Source organism: Haliotis rufescens, unplaced genomic scaffold, assembly GCF_023055435.1.
Source record: "Haliotis rufescens isolate VD_foot unplaced genomic scaffold, xgHalRufe1.0.p SCAF_12, whole genome shotgun sequence".
Lineage (NCBI taxonomy): Eukaryota > Metazoa > Mollusca > Gastropoda > Lepetellida > Haliotidae > Haliotis > Haliotis rufescens.
In genome coordinates this window covers 15,255,301-15,272,223 of record NW_025963802.1, presented here as the reverse complement: position 1 = coordinate 15,272,223, position 16,923 = coordinate 15,255,301, and the positions used below count along the sequence as shown (strand labels likewise).

The following is a 16,923-nucleotide window of genomic DNA, read 5'->3' as shown; positions in this document are numbered from 1 at the left end:
GATCAATAGTGTAGGGGTGGATTTTTAACAAAACCATGAACATCCTTTGTTAAAATGATATCCAGCATTCATGAGAACTGATCAACAACTTGATGTAATAAATAAGACTTCAATGCAGCTTTGAAGCATGTGGAACATATAATGTTGATGTAATATCTTTATAAACAATAGTGACAGCTATGACACTAATGAGTTTGTTCAGGAAGGTTTTCTGCAATCATTTGCCTTGAGGCGTGTACTACAAAGTTATCCTGCAGCCATGATGGAAACAGATCTTGAATAAAGGTGGTCACTACAGAGGGAAATGAACTCATTTATTTTTTTGGCTGTAGATTCCATCTCACTAGTTGGATAATCAGGCAATCTAGATTGGACATTGGCACCAGGCTTGGGGACACAGTGGCCTTTTAAGAATGCAATATAAATGAGTTTGGAGTAGACATGTATATGTAATGCCCAGTTGTATTTTTCTGTTGCTTTCTTAGCTGTAAAGCCCAGTTTCCACCCTTGCCGTACTAGGCCGGAAGTTTTGGGTTTGATTGTAGTGCAACCAGTTGCTTTTACAGTTATGTCCCTTCTATGTCCCTCCTACTGACCAATCAGATTCCACCTCTGATATCACGTGCATTTGCTTCAAACAAAATGGCACTGCCCAGTGAAGATGATCTGATCGATAATCAATGTAGATATTGTAATAAAACAGATCTTACTTCACAAAGTGCATCAAATCACATGGGCACCTTGATTATAAACATGAAATCCTGCTATCGACCGAAATCCGCTTGACTGAGTTTTACGAACCGGATGTTGATTTCGTTATGAGATTTTGATTAGACTATGCAGTCAAGGCAAAATATAGCTCCATAATTGTAGCCCAGTCCGGCAAGGGTGGAAACTGGACTTTTTTAGTCAGTTAACTCCCTTGCTTCGGGGAGCCATGTACCCCATGAAAAGGAAGGTTTTGGACTGGATTCATGTCATCTGACTGACCAACAAAAGAGATGATGATGAATTGACTTTTCATAAACAATTGACAAATGATCTTTATGAATATTCTTCATTTTTTTATCAAATATTAGATATTTATCAAGTGAATTTGGTTTTCTTACATAGAGAATCTTACCCGAGTGTCTTTGGCTATCTAATATACTACTCAAAAGAAGTTACAGAACGCCCGTCATCTGAAACAGTTGGGTATTCTTCAACTTCTATTGTTTTAGTTTGTTTGTTGTTTAAGGCTGCACAATATTCCAGCTATATGATGGCGGTCTGTAAATAATCGAGTCTGCACCAGACAATTCAGTGATTGACATCATGAGCATCAATCCACACAATTGGGATACAATGACATGCTTCAACCAAGTCAGTGAGCCTGACCCCCAGATCCTGTTAGTCACCTCTTATGACAAGCATAGGTGCTTTTAACGGCAAGCATGGGTTGCTGAAGACCTTTTCTAACCCAGATCTTCACGGGTTGTATTGTACAAAATCTGTAATACAGAAAAAGGCCTTTCATGACCCAAATTAAAAATTTGACTTCTGTGAGTCACAGCATTATCAATGGAATTCTGAAATGACTTGCATCAACAAAGCCAGCAACCTGACAACCCAATCCTGATACTTATAGTAACCTCTTAGGACCAGCAGGGTTGTTGAAGACCAATTCTAACCCAAATCTTCACGGGGGAACTGGCTCAGCTGGATCCATACCTAGAGGACACACTTGTATAAGTTGATGAAAAAATGCTGCTTGGTACTTTTAGACCTCAAGGGTTTGCACAGGGCCTTCATTCCAGAGATGTATCTTATGTGTAAGCTGATTGGACCAGGTAATGGTCAGACAGTGGGGGAACTGACAGCTACAGCTATCAGAGATGTAACCAGGAGGTTGGTTATTTTGGGGACTTTGTATCAGTAACACCTATACTTCACAGTCAGGGCATTGGATAAGAGAGGATTTACTGCTAATATGAAGGGACTAAGGGGATGGCTGTCAGAATTTGTTTTTGCAGTACTATAAGTCAAATAATATGTTATTTGTGCATCTGTCTGTTTCTCATACACACTTAGGGTTCATGGCTGCAGCTGTGCTGTGGAATATCAAGTATTGTGCTCTGTTAGTTATTATGTAGCAAGCTAATATATAAACCAATTAAAACCAATTTTTATATGAATGTTTTTCAAAAGCCAATTAATGTTGACAGTACCAGCCAGATTTAAGGAGTTTCACCAACTACAAATAGTCTCAGAAATTGTTTTGAATATGGTTAAAGTAAGTTCTACGAGGGTTCATCGATAGGTTCTGAGCCTCACATGGAAAGAATTGCTTAAAATTAAAATGTCTTGTTGTCGACATTACATGAGTGAGTATTGTTTTACGCCGCTTTTAGCAATATTCCTGCAATATCATGGGGGACCCCAGAAAAGGGCTTCACACATTGTACCCATGTCAGGAATCGAACCCGGGTTTTCGGAGTGACGAGCGAACGCTTTAACCACTAGGCTACCCGACAAGCCCCTATACAATTACATGATGTCTTAGAGGTATATCCACTTGAGTCTTTTCAGCAAATTGTTTTGCTGTGACAAGTCTGTAAAATAAGCAGAGACCTGTAACCTTTGGAAAATGGTCAAACTTGAGGAACATGCAGTGATCAAGTACTTGCATAAAAAGAGCCAAATACCAAACCTTTTAAGTTAATTTCAGAGCTGGGGATTAATGAGTACAGGCTAATGAGAGCCAAGACGAGGATGGGAATGGAATAGGGATGGTTGTTTATCAAATATGTGCTCTGGGAACTGTAAGAGAAACTAGTTTCATTGTAATGAGGTAATGGACTCTTGGTTTTGGTGACATGGTGCAACCACAAACATGGAATGGAGGCCATTTTGCATTCTGGTCCCCCATGACAGCTGTGAGAGTGTTCTTGTACAATGTCCACGGCTAACCGGATTAAGCTTGATGCACCATGATGGCTCTCCCAGCCAGACACTTCGGTCAGATATCTACATGCCTGCAGGTTTTACCATAAGACCATCTATCAATCAAAGACTTGTTATAAGAAGCAATTGCATTAGTTTCCAGAGCATTAAAGCAGAGGTTAGTGGTATATGTCTGATGTACTAGGCCATCTGGCTGCGTACTCGGACATTGGCTCCATTGCTCTATAGGAATTGGCAAATTAACATAAATCTTCTCCAGTACATTTGCCATGCTTGCCGTATGAGGTCAGTGCAGTTTGGTTCGCAATGAGGATGACAGCACTGACTTACAGATTTCAACTTTTTTTAATTATTTCCATGCGACATTTCAGTTTTCTTTACAGATGCTTATAACTTTATCACTGGTATCTGTACAAAAAACATGTCGTAAGAATAGAAAAAATGAAACTATATACAAGTGCTAGCACTAGAAAATTGTGGAGAATTTGACTTGTATTGTATTGTACATTTAATTGATTTGTATGGAAATTCATTTTGAGTGGTACCAAATTATGAAATAGCAGCCTACAATCTTAACAATGATGTTTATTTCCTGCATCCCAGTGGATGCACTGTGTGTTTTTTTGCATCCATTTTAGACTTTCATGAGTATAGGATGCAGGATTTTGCATCCAGTAAATCCCCAGGGTGCCCTTTGGTTTGGGAAGATTGCAGGATATAACCCTTGTTCGTGAATTCTTTTGTGTCTTAATATTGATTAATGATCCTGAAAATCCTTGATGAGCGCTTTTCAAAGAAGGCATAGAATATGACTAGAAAATTACATGGTGTTAATGTAGAATCCTGCATTGTCATTGGTTAGATGTCAATGTTGGATCTTTCTTCGAGTTTTTCCCCCTGTGAGTGATGTCACATGATGTTCCATTTGTAAAGAAGTACCAGTTTTAATCACTACACTTCCTGTTTTGGGAGTGATAATAACACATCAAGGACTCTCGATGCAAAATTTTGAAGTGTGGTAATATGATCATGATTATTGTGTTTTTTTATGAATCTAGTGCAACAAGATGTTGTGCCATAAATAGAGAACTGTATTCTGAGATCTAATATATCAAGACCAGTTGACAAAGGTTACACATACTTAAAGCTTGCTGAGGACAGTTTGATGTTTGTCAATGAGTCTTAATATATTTCAGCTTGGAAGACATGAGGGTATGACTCTATTTGTCATCCAAAATCATTCTTCACTTTTTTCTGTTTCTAATCTGTGATAACCAGTGTCTTGAGTGTAAATAGCACAGCTTCAGTGGCAGAGAGATTAATGATGGCATTTGATTGTGATGTCATGGTAACCAGTAACTTCACAATGGTCAGCATATCATTGTGATGCATTTTTATTGCAGCGATATCTACTAGAAGATATCTACTAGGAGATCACTTGATCTCAACAAAGTGAGAGTGGAAGCCAGGTTTTGATGATAAATAGAGGTTGTCAGGCAAGTGAATTTGAGAATGATAAATATCTGGTATTAGGAATAAACACTGTATTTAGCAAGCCTTGGCAAAACTGATCCTGCTTGGCTGCATAAGTGCCCTCGCAAAATTGATTTAAATTTATATCTCCAAAGTTGCCAAAACTTGAAAACTGCGCAGAAGTTTCTCTAGATTCTCAATGGTTAATTCTGGCTCAATCACAGAATGACAAGGGCGACGCCATGTTTGTAAGTAGACACTTAAAATAGTCCCTACTTGACCTTTGATATTGCCTTCTCTATCTGCATATGACCCCAACGGATATCGTTTTTATCCGTTGGCTTTATACTGCTGTGAAGATCTGGGGTAAAATAGGTCTTCAGCAACCCATGCTTGTTGTAAAAGGCAACTATGCTTATCTTAAGAGGCAACTAACAGGATCGGGTGGTCAGGCTCGCTGACTTGGTTGATGCATGTCATCGCATCGCACTTGTGTGGATCAATGCTCATGATGTCACTGGATGGTCTGGTCCCGACTCGATTATTTACAGAACGCCGTCATATCTGGAATATTGCTGAGTACGGCGTTAAACAACAAATAAACCTACCTATTATATGATAAAAGGAAATATCTCACTTATGAAAATAGTGAAATATATATCAGCTTTTCAATGGGAACATTAAGAGTATAGAGGACAGAAAGACAAGGTATTTTTTTGTTTTTTCATATGATTGAGTCCAAATGTGATTTAAAACAAAACACACATACACCCAGATCCACCAACTGAGCAACAATGTACCCATGTCGGGAATCAAACCCAGACCTTCTTTTTAACGACAAGGCTACTCCACGGCCACTGGGGACTTAAAGAGTGTTCATGACAAACTGAACCCTTATGGGGAAAAAACCTTGGAATTTGGTGTGACCGGTGGACACTCTAGCCACAAGGGGGCCACGGGTGGCCGCGATTTGCTGTGCAGAGTTGCATCCCTTGGGCACGCCAGAAACCTATGATTGTGGGTTCAAATCCCGGTTCGCCCTGATTATGTTTCTAGGTTTGTCAGCACCATACCCGTGCTCGTGGGATTCACCGAAGTGGTAAACGTCTGAGACCTGCATCACTTCGGGCTTTCCTCCCACATCAAGCTGACACGCTGTGATGTAACTGGAATACTGTTAAAAGCGGCGTTAAACCCAACTCACTCACTCACTCAAACCTGACATCAAGTCAAAATAAATTACTTATAGCAATTCCCACATATGAAATTTAATAATGGACTTTAAAATCCAGATATTATTTGACCTTTTAGAAACTGTTTAGGAATGTCATCATGTGACAGGAGACTCCACAATGTTTTGTCAGTTTGTTTGTTGTTGTTTAACGGCACACTCAGTAATATTCCAGCTATATGACAGTGGTCTGTAAATAATCAAGTCTGGACCAGACAATCCAGCGATTGACATCATGAGCATCGATCCACGCAATTGGGATACGATGACATGCATCAACCAAGAAAGTGAGCCGAACCGCCTTATCCTGTTAGTCGTCTCTTACAACATGCATGGGTTCTTGAAGACCAATTCTAACCATCATGGGTCAGGTTCCATCAACTGTATACTGGTAGTAGGGCCTGTCATGTCATTTGTTAGTTTATAAGACAAACAGACAAAAAAGAAAGTTGAAATTAGATAAAAATTGAATGACTAACAAATTATAATTGGACGACTTTTACAATTAAATGAATTTGAAAAAAACTCAAGATGTTGATCACAGCTGTAATATATTTTTTAAAAATTGTTATTTCTAACATAAAAACAATCAATTATCTTTAATTATCTTGAAATGTCAAAACATGTTTTTTAATTCATGCAATTAATCAATTCATTATTTTTGTATTTTATTCAGCCACCTACGTTGAATATGAATTTTTTTAGAAAAATATAAGGCCTACATGTGTTTTTGTAGTACAGAATTAGTTGAGTGACATGCGGGAATCAGCTGGGGAGCAGTGTGTGAGGTGCATGGCCCAGATGCATCCCCTCTGATGAGATGCCAACAGAAGCAGGCATGATAGGGTTCAACCCAGATGTAGATAGCAGGCTTTTTTGGAAGTTAAGGAGAATTGTAGAGATACAGACTTGACGTTGAAACTAGCAACATCAGGTGGTGGAAGTTTGCTATTTGGAGAAATAGAACACTTGAAAATGTCTGAATCACATTCCAGTGGTGTTCACCAATGACACCCATCACCTGGTGTACAAGCCTGCTGACATTCATACAAGTTCCTGAAGCTGACTTGGCATACTTGAAGATCAGCTGTCTTACAGACTGGTTTTTGAAGCTCACCTGACTTACAGACCAGTTTGTGAAGCTCACCTGACTTACAGACCAGTTTGTGAAGCTCACCTACTTACAGACTGGTCTGTGAAGCTCACCTGTCTTACAGTCCAGTTTGTGAAGCTCACCTGTCTTACAGATCAGTTTGTGAAGCTCACCTGTCTTACAGACTAGTTTGTGAAGCTCACCTGTCTTACATACCAGTTTGTGAAGCTCTTTTGTCTTACAGATCAGTTTGTGAAGCTCACCTGTCTTACAGACTAGTTTGTGAAGCTCACCTTTTTTTGGTGTTATTACCACTGTGTGAGGCAATAACCAATAGCTGTAGTAGGAAGCTAGTACAGTGTTGGACGTAATAACCAACAGCAGTAGCAGGAATCTAATACAATGTTGGACCTAATAAATAACATTAGTAGCAGGAAGCTAGTACAGTGTGGGACATAATAACCAACAGCAGTAGCAGGAAGCTAGTACAATGTTAGACGTAATTTACACCTGCAGTAGCAGGAAGCTAGTACAATGCTGTACCTAATAAACAACAGCAGTAGCAGGAAGCTAGTACAGTGTGGGATGTAATAAACAACATTAGTAGCAGGAAGCTAGTACGGTGCGGCAGCTAGGATACAGTCAGTTATATGAGTTCTGTACTTGGTGTTTTAGAGAAACTGGCAGTATGGCATGTGGTGCCATCTTCCCCAGGCTTTACATACATAGATAGATAAGTAGTACAAAGTAGAAACAGGAATCTAGCCAAAGTTTGTTTAACATAAAACCAGTTTGACATTATCAATATGCACACGTGTGATTTATGAACCAGATACCATATAAACAGTTCACCCCCTTCTTTCAATTCAAACCAGCCAATACTCGAGAAGAGATACACATAAGCAACTGTTGATTAAAGGTTCTCATTGTCTTGAGTAATTTTAAGTGTAACATCCTGTAAAATGTGACTTATTGGCAGATACGTAATTCATTGCTGAGAGCAGAACAGGAATAAACCCCCACTTAGACACACATGCCTAATGTATAACATCTCTACTCATAGAGGCTCATTCTCAGGTGCAGTCAGATTGTTAAGTTTAGTGAGTGAGTGAGTGAGTATGGTTTTACGCCGCTTTTAGCAATATTCCAGCAATATCACGGCGGGGGACACCAGAAATGGGCTTCACACATTGTACCCATGTCGGGAATCGAACCCGGGTCTTCGGCGTGGCGAGCGAACGCTTTAAACACTAGGCTACCCGACCGCCCCGTTAAGTTTAGTAGATATGCATGTTTATTCATTCGGCATTTAATAACCTTTTTTTTTTATACACGAAACCAAAACTTTTCAAAATTTGGATTATGTTAACATTTGTATTATGTCTTGCTTTCTTAAAATAGGACACAAAGCATAACACTCCTGACCGTCAGTTGTCAGAAATCACTTGAAATGATAGTTTTGATGTTTTAACCATGGACCCTATGGTTTAGAAAAAAAGATATCTGTAAACTAATTGATTAAAAATATGGAAGGCCCCATGTTCCATTTCCACCTGAGATTATACAGTGGTGAGGTGAGGTGAGGTGAGGTGAGGTGAGGTGAGGTGCCTGCGTCTATGTGGCTGCGTCTTGGCAACATGGATATTAGGTGAGTTGGTGTTTTAACATCATGTTCAAGATTATAGCAGTCATGTATAAGTTACTAAGTGCTAGCGGTTGAAAATGAATACCCCACTCAGACGCAGTGTACTGACTCCTAGACGAGCCGAATATTTTTATTTGGCCTCTTGCAAGATTTTTTAGCATATTGACAAAGAAACATTTTTAAATACATGTAGAAAAAGAAACTTTAGGTCTGCTCTAAATACATCTCATCACAGAATATAACAACACAACCCTATCTCTATTACATTTATCACATGGACACCCGTTGTGAAGAATCCCATTCTCACTGATGAATGCCCAGTCTCCAATCACACAAGTCCACACCATAAGTCATAATAACCACACCAAATCACACATTAACAACATCGTACAAATGTAACATCGTGAAGAACGACGCTTCGCCTTCAATCATCTGCTGACAGCAACAACCGGAGGAAGTAATGGCTTGTTTAAATGCACAAGTGGATGTCGGTGTGTGGCTATCTCCCTGACCATTTATCAGGGTCACAAGATGAAGTATGCGGATCAGGTCTGATGTGATTGCTGTGCCTCCCACTTGTCAGTATTGATTACATTTATGGAGAAGTTAGATTTGTTGGTGTGTCGTGGGATTAGCGTTTTTGTTCAGCTAGCAGGGCTATTTGATTCGATGTTGATGTTGTTTTCATTTTCTACAAATTAATTATCCAATAGTTTTTTTCTTCACATTTGTTTTCGATAAGACATTCTGTGTTTTTTATTCCAGTATTTTTTTGGAAGGAGAGCATGTTGAACAATGAAACTCTGTATCTGAAGTTTCAATTTCATTGATAGGTTTCAAAATTATTTATTATTATTTTTTGTCTCATAATCATTATAATTATATTCCTGTGAAAAAACAGGATGAAACTTGATGAAGATATTTTGTTTTCCCTCTTAAAAACATGTAGTGGCAAAGATAACATTTTCAACAACGTTGAGAGATGAGGTTATAAAATAAATGTCAAATAAATTTCAAATCACAACAAAATAAAAATAAGATTTTATGATTTCAAATTCAAAAGTTTATGACTCATTGATTTTATTTAAGTGGGACTGTCGCTGTTCCCTTGTCAGGATGCTTTTAGGGTTGTCATGCCAAAGGCCTCAGTTCAATTCCTAATATCTGCTAAAACTGATATTTCATTAATGATCATCAATAATGAGATTGGAAAAATCTTACAAAAAACGCATTCATTTTCTCTTTACTGTAATCGTCCAAGTCACTGTCTCTGTGTCCGAGCGGATAGAGTGTCATCCTGGAAAGCGGAAGGTTGGTGGTTCGATCCCCTGGCCGCGTCATTCCAAAGGACAATAAACGATGGTACTTGTTGTGAACCTGCCTGTCAGTACCATGTGTCTGAGATGGGTATCCATACTTAACTAAGTCCACTGTGGCATGGTATCTCAGTGGGATGAACAATAATAATGGCATTAGTCTGGACTAGTATAAGCTAAGCAGCCAAACACGCACGCCCACGTACACACATGCACACACACATCACACTATAAGTGCTAAAACCTTGAATGCGACGTGAGTGAGTGAGTGGGTGGGTGGGATTTGTGTGAGTGAGTGAGTGAGGGTGTCATGCACAGTCCGCAATATTCCTATTTTTCATCTCTACATCCTGCGATATGAGGCCAACAAATCAGTTATCGATGAACATCAACACCATTGGGGTTTGATGACACACAATGAGCCAGGTTACACATTGCAACCACATTATACTTGTATTAGTCTGCTCTGATAACAAGCGACCGCCTCCGTGGCCTAGAGGTAGAGTGTCCGCCCGGAGAGCGGAAGGTCCAGGGTTCGATCCCCGGCCGCATCACCCCAAAAGACGTTAAAAGACGTTAAAAGATGGTACTTGTTGTTACCCTGTCTGGCGCTCGGCATTAAGGGGCTAAAACAAGGACTGGTCAGCTCGGAGTCAGTATACTGTGTCTGAGTAGGGTATTCATGTTAAACTGCGGCATGGTATCTCAGTGGGCTAGCACTATGAAAATCGGCATCAGTCCGGACTAGTACAAGCGCACACACACACACACACACACACACACACACACACACACACGTGCATGCACATTGCTATATAAGTGCAATAATCTTGGCTGTGACATTAAACCCAATTTCACCCCACCTCTGATAACAAGCAAGGGGGTCTGGGGATCTATTCTCACCCAGAATGCCCATAGAGAGTCTGTGGTAGAAGAATCGTTGCATATCATAAGGGACTGGTCATTTATTATAGGGGACAGGCTCGGGGGCCATGAAAAAATGACACAGCAAAAGAGGAGGGCGTAAAAATGTATAACAACAATAGGGGATAACACAGTTCTACTTTTTCAAATGAAATTAAAAATAACAAATTTGAAGATTATTTAGGACCTGGTCATGTATTATAGGGAGGGGGTTCATGGAACTCAGCATTAAGGGGCTAAAACAAGGACTGGTCAGCTCCAAGTCAGTATTTTCTGTCTGAGTGGGTATTCATGTTAAAATCTGCCAAAGTATCTCAGTGGGCTAGCCCCATAAAATCAGCATCAGTCCAGACTAGTACAAGCAGCAACACACACATGCATGCACGTCGCTATATAAGTGCAATATTCTTGGACGCGATGCTAAACCCCATTTCACCTCACCCCAACTCAACAAGTTCAACTCCTTCAACAAAAGTAAACAGTTTTGTCATGTTCAGAACAGTTAGTTGAAAGTCACTCCAGCAGCCAGCGTGTCCATCTTGATGACTGAACTTTACCACAAGTCATGAATCTCTCCCCATGTTAATGTCATTGTTTATCAGCGATGGAGCCTGAACATGGAGACCCCAGAAGATGATCCAGTGAAACTATCGACCTTGGTCCACGGGGCAATGATATTGTGATGACTTGTAGGGCATTCAATTTGATCGCTTCACTGATAGGGCACTAGTTAGCAACATTAAAGTTCATTTACACTGTGTCAAAATGACATTTATTTCATGGGGTCATTTACAATTGTCTACTTCTGGCAATCAGCCTCTGCTATGGGATGGGAATTTTTTCAATCAAATCATTTCAGTCAAAAGTCTCATCTTTTAACTAACTTCCATCAGCTAAAATTACTTTACAGGAATGAGTTTGCAGCTAATTCACTTGGACATGCAAGTGTGCTGCTCATATCAAGTTTGCTAAGATTAAAAGCTTTGGGAAATAAGCCTAAATGTATTGTATTGTGCAACATGCTTGGATTTCCCGCTTGTGGTAAGCTGGTGTGACTGTTGGTTTGTGAGGCAAGCTTTGAGACTGGTCATTTTTCATGGGAGGGGAGGGGGCACAGGTGGCCCAGCCGTCTAAGGCGCCGCGATTCGCTGTGCAGAGTTGCATCCCCTGGGCACGCCAGAAACCTATGATTGTTGGTTCGAATCCCGGTTCGCCCCCATTATGTTTCTAGGTTTGTCAGCACCATACTTGTGCTCGTTGCTTTCACCGAAGTGGTAAACGTCTGAGACCTGCATCCCACCCACATTAGGCTGACACGCTGTGATGTAACTGGAATACTGTTAAAAGCGGTGTTAAACCCAACTCACTCACTCATGGGAGGGATGTGAGTGAGTGAGTATGGTTTTAAGCCGCTTTTAGCAATATTCCAGCAATATCATAGCAGAGGACACCAGAAATGGGCTTCATGTATTGTACCTATGTGGGAATCAAACCTGGGCCTTCAGCGTGACGTGCTAACACATTAACCACTAGGCTACCCCACCACCCCGGATGGTATGTGATTGGTCTTAGGACTGTATTATATTCTGCTGACCCACCACCCATTTTAGGTGAAAACAATTTGGGCTCCCCACCTATAATAAATAATGTTCAAATTTCGAAAAAATTGTTTGAAAAAATAGAAATGTGTCAGATATAGTTGTGTTCAATTTTGTCGACCCTTGCTTCTTTCACTTTGTATTTTTTCATGACATCCTCAGACTCCTTCCCCACCAAAAATAGTACTAAATGACCAGTCCCTTAATATACTTTCAGCAAACAGACATTGGAAGAAATATTTATAAAAATCTATCATATCCAGTTACATGTGAGCAGGGCATCTTCCCGAGGCAAGAGAGTTAACTGACTTTATAAGTCCAGTTCCCACCCTTGCCGAACTAGGCTGGAATTCCTGGACTCGATCGTAGTGCCACCAGTGGTTATTATGAGTTATGTCCCTTCTAAGCCTCTCCTATGGACCATTGAAATTCCACCTCTCGTATCAGTTGCATTTGCTTCAAACAAAATGGCGGTGCCCAGTCAAGACGATCTCATCAAAACTCAAGATCTATATTGTGATAAAACGCAAAGTGCATCAAATCACTTGAGCACCTTGATTAAAAACATATAACGATTTGTAAAATATATTTTGACAACGAGTTGGCGGTATCCTGCAATCGACTGAAATCTGCACGACGTTACAAACCAGATTTTGATTTCGTTGCGCGATTTTGATTGGACTATGCATAGACTCTTTAGTCCAGCCAAAATGTAACTCCATAATACCAGCCTAGTTCGGCAAGGGTGGAAACTGGACTTTGATGGTCAGTTAACTCCCTTGACTCTGGAAGATGGAGCAGGGTAACCTGTCAAATTTTTGCTGATGTTAATTTTGTCTTCTCACAAACACTGTTTGGCCATTTGTTTTAATTTCATACGATGACCAATGAATGCCTAGTTTAAGTCATCAAGTTGCAGCCTACAAAATATTTCCCTCCTCATGTCCAATTGCTTTTTGAAGGACCCTGAAGGTCCCCAGCAACCTAGGCTGATCGTAGGAGGTGAAGAAATGGATTGGGTGGTCAGACTCGGAGATTTGGTTGATTTGTGTCATCGTACCTCACAATATGGATCTCTGGATTTTCTGGTCCAGACTCGACTATTTACAGACCGCCATCATTAAAGCTTGAACATTGCTAAGTGCAGCGTTAAACAACAAACAAACAAACAAATTTGCTTGGGCAGACAGGAGCTTTGTCATATCATAAGCTTGTGGTGGTTTGGGTCCAGGCTTATTATTTAAGTCCATAGTGACATAATTCCGAATATTGCCCATAAGGGTAGAATTATCATGTGTAATACCTGTCTGATATTTCCATGTGTGCATTTTAGTGGTTCTCAATGCTGATTGGTCAGTTGATATGTTTGTTTGTTGTTTAACACTGTACTTGGCAATATTCCAGCCATATGACGGCGGTCTGTACATAATCGAGTCTGGACCAGACAATCCAGTGATTGACATCATGGACATCGATCTACCCAATTGTGAAACAATGACATGCATCAACCAAGCCAGCGAGGCTGACCACCCAATCCTGTTAGTCGCCTCTTACGACAAGCATAGTCGCCTTTTAGGGCAAGCATGGGTTGCTGAAGACCTATTCTAACCCAGATCTTCACGGGTAGATTGGTCAAATGAAGTCATAATGTGTCACAGTGCTTCAGGGGCGGTCGGGTAGCCTAGTGGTTAAAGCGTTCGCTCGTCACGCCGAAGACCCGGGTTCGATTCCCGACATGGGTACTATGTGTGAAGCCCATTTCTGGTGTCCCCCGCCGTGATATTGCTGGAATATTGCTAAAAGCAGCGTAAAACCAAACTCACTCACTTACTCACAGTGCTTCATTGTTGAGGAAAATATCATATGACACCATCCATTATTTGTGACATCACACACTGATTACTTGATGTCATCTGAACAACAGGCTGCCTTCATTGAAGCCTCTCTCTAGGGTTGACATTTCATATATTTTCCTTTATTTTCTCTGTAAAAATGTCAATAAGTAATTTATACAACAACCTATCAAAACTTGGATTTACAGATCATTTGTCCGTGAATGAATGGTCTTAATCCCTCGCCAAAGGCAAAGGATTAAGACCATTCATTCACTCGGGACAGATAATCTGTAATCCCTCGTAGCCCATTGGTTGTTCTCTGATTATCTTTCATGTAGCAATACATGTATTACTACAGCTGTTTGTGTTATGTTGCAAAATTCTTTCATTGTAAGGCAGGATTGAAATAACTTAATGGTTACTTCTCTCCATGTGAAATTCTATCAACAAGTGAATGAACAAGGACAAATTCTTGTGGTGAAACTTCAGGATTACAGTTGAGGTAACAATTCAGTGTAGATTCCAACACCTTTTTTTGGTACCCTTTTATGATACATAGAGAATCTCACCCTCGTGTCTTTTGATATCAAATATATCAACACAAGTTGATAAAAGTGGGAAAACTCTGAGGCATGCCGAGGATTTTTTCCACTATTTTATTTATCATCCTACATCATTCTTCCCCAACTTATTCAGTTTGTAGACAGTAATAAGCAGTGTCTTAAGTGTAAAAAGTACTGCTAACAGCTTCTGTAAAAGAGCCATTAGTGATGTCATTTGATTGTGACGCCATGGTAACCAATGGCGTCACAATGGTCTGCAAAGCATTGTGATGCAATTTCATTGCAGCGATATCTTCAGTGTAGATATCCCTTGATCTCACCCAAGTGATATCTCCTGTGGGACCCAGTTTTGGATGATAAAGAATTTTGCTAACCAATTTGCTTGATCAATATTTTTGTGCAGCTCAATATCTTACTTGGCACGACGTTGTTTGGATCCGTTAATTGTGGAGGTTTAAAGAAAAGAAGCTACTTCTATTAACAGTACAGGGGGGCACGGGTGGCCCAGTCGTCTAAGGCACCGCAATTCGCTGTGCAGAGTTGCATCCCTTGGAAACGCCAGAAACCTATGATTGTGGGTTCGAATCCTGTTTAGTCCCAATTATGTTTCTAGGTTTGTCAGCACCATACCCATGCTCGTGGGTTTCACCAAAGTGGTTAAACGTCTGAGGCCTGCATCACTTCAGGCTTTCCTCCCACATTAAGCTGACACGCTGTGATATAACTGGAATAATGTTAAAAGCGGCGTTAAACCCAACTCACTCACTCACTCACTCACTCACTCACTATTAACAGTACATGATGTTTAGGATTATTACAGCAACATGTATATGTATACTGAACACAAAAAATCAGAATCATGAATATTTTTGGGAATATATTTTTAAAGTGAAGATTGAGCACACGATTTTTTATAAATATATCCCCAAAGATATTCATAATCCTTAACTTTTTTTTTTTAGTATAGTTATGATTTTATGGCCTTAAGCAATATTTCATCTTTATGGTGAATCGAATGTACTGAGTACAGATTGATGATAAAGCATGTTTGAATAGTATTGCCAAGTATTTAATCTTGAAGTATTCTTGATATTAAGAATCTTTCTATATCTACAAAATAAATCATACTGAATCTACAATCCAATTCTAAAATCCAAATCTGATTGCTGGTTAGACTGAATGATAGTGACAATAAATCACTTCATGCTGATCACTACTATAGGGCCATCCTTTTGTTTGTTCTGTCTTATTTACAATCTTGGACTTGCAGAAAGTACCATGTGGTCACTACCTCATTGACAACTTACCGGGTATGCAATAGCTTCCAGTTCGGTAACTGGATGCAGCTTCCTTGGCAGTCACTCAAGGAGTGAAGACATATTACTTCTGAGAGAAGACTCTTAAGATCCGTTGCAAATTAAAGGCAAATTGTTTTTAAGAGAGGTTGTAAAAAAAAACGATCTCGGCAAAGCGAGAGCGAGTTGAGGGAGATGTGTACCTCACAGAGAAGGGAGTTATGGTTATATCGTCTTAATGCTTAAGCCTTCACTAATACTTGATCGTTTGGTAGAGTTTTGTCAAACAGGCTGGGACAGCTAATGGTTTGTTCCTTGGATAATGAGAGGAAGGTCCAGCCACCGACACATCACCAGTGTTTGGTGGGGACAGAGGACGTGTGCTGCAAGTATTGACTTGCTATGACCGTCTCGCATATCCCTGAATGCAGTGCCTTATCACTGTATAACAGTGTCAGGAGTTTTCATACTGCTGTGATGCTTCAGCATGGTTTGACCATTGGCGCCAACAGTTTGGTAACTCTAAGAATCAGTGCATGAAGTGTGTGGATTATTGTGTGGTATTCTGATTACTGTGGAATGAGGGATGCTAGGATGGATGCGGCTGGGTGAGGGAAGTTGGAGATTGTGTCTTGATATGCTGTATCCTACGTTCACCTGTTTGTGTGGCTGAGAAATGTCTGCCGCGATGGGATCCGAGGAAAAGCACAAAATGAAGAGGGTCAGGAAGGTGAGACAAATAGCCAATAAATAACACTTTTTACTTTTTAAGAAAATAATTATGTTTAATCTATTTCTGGTATTCAGAAATACCAAGCAATGTTATTGGTTGATAATTTTTTATTGATTATATGGCATCTTTGTCAAGGCGTTGCTTGAATTCAGAAGTCTGGCAATTAATTTGAAAGGCTTATGATGTTTAGAATTTCTTTTGGATTATGATTTTGTGATGTTAGCCTTATTTATATTTAATGTTTTGTACTTTGTCCGACACAAAATGGTTAATG

General features: G+C 39.9%; 1 protein-coding gene across 2 annotated transcripts in view; it reads left to right on the top strand.

Moving 5' to 3' along the window:
• LOC124146085 (guanine nucleotide-binding protein subunit alpha-11-like) overlaps positions 1–16,923 on the top strand; it is a 169,632-nt gene that overhangs the window by 100,656 nt on the left and 52,053 nt on the right. Inside the window, exon 1 of one of the 2 annotated variants that reach the window (XM_046516158.2) lies at positions 16,187–16,646. The exons of the other annotated variant lie outside the window; for it this stretch is intronic. Coding sequence (XP_046372114.1) covers positions 16,593–16,646 — 54 coding nt within the window. The 5' untranslated portion in view covers positions 16,187–16,592. Of the gene's footprint in view, positions 1–16,186; positions 16,647–16,923 lie in introns of those variants that run through there. 2 annotated transcript variants of the gene reach the window in all.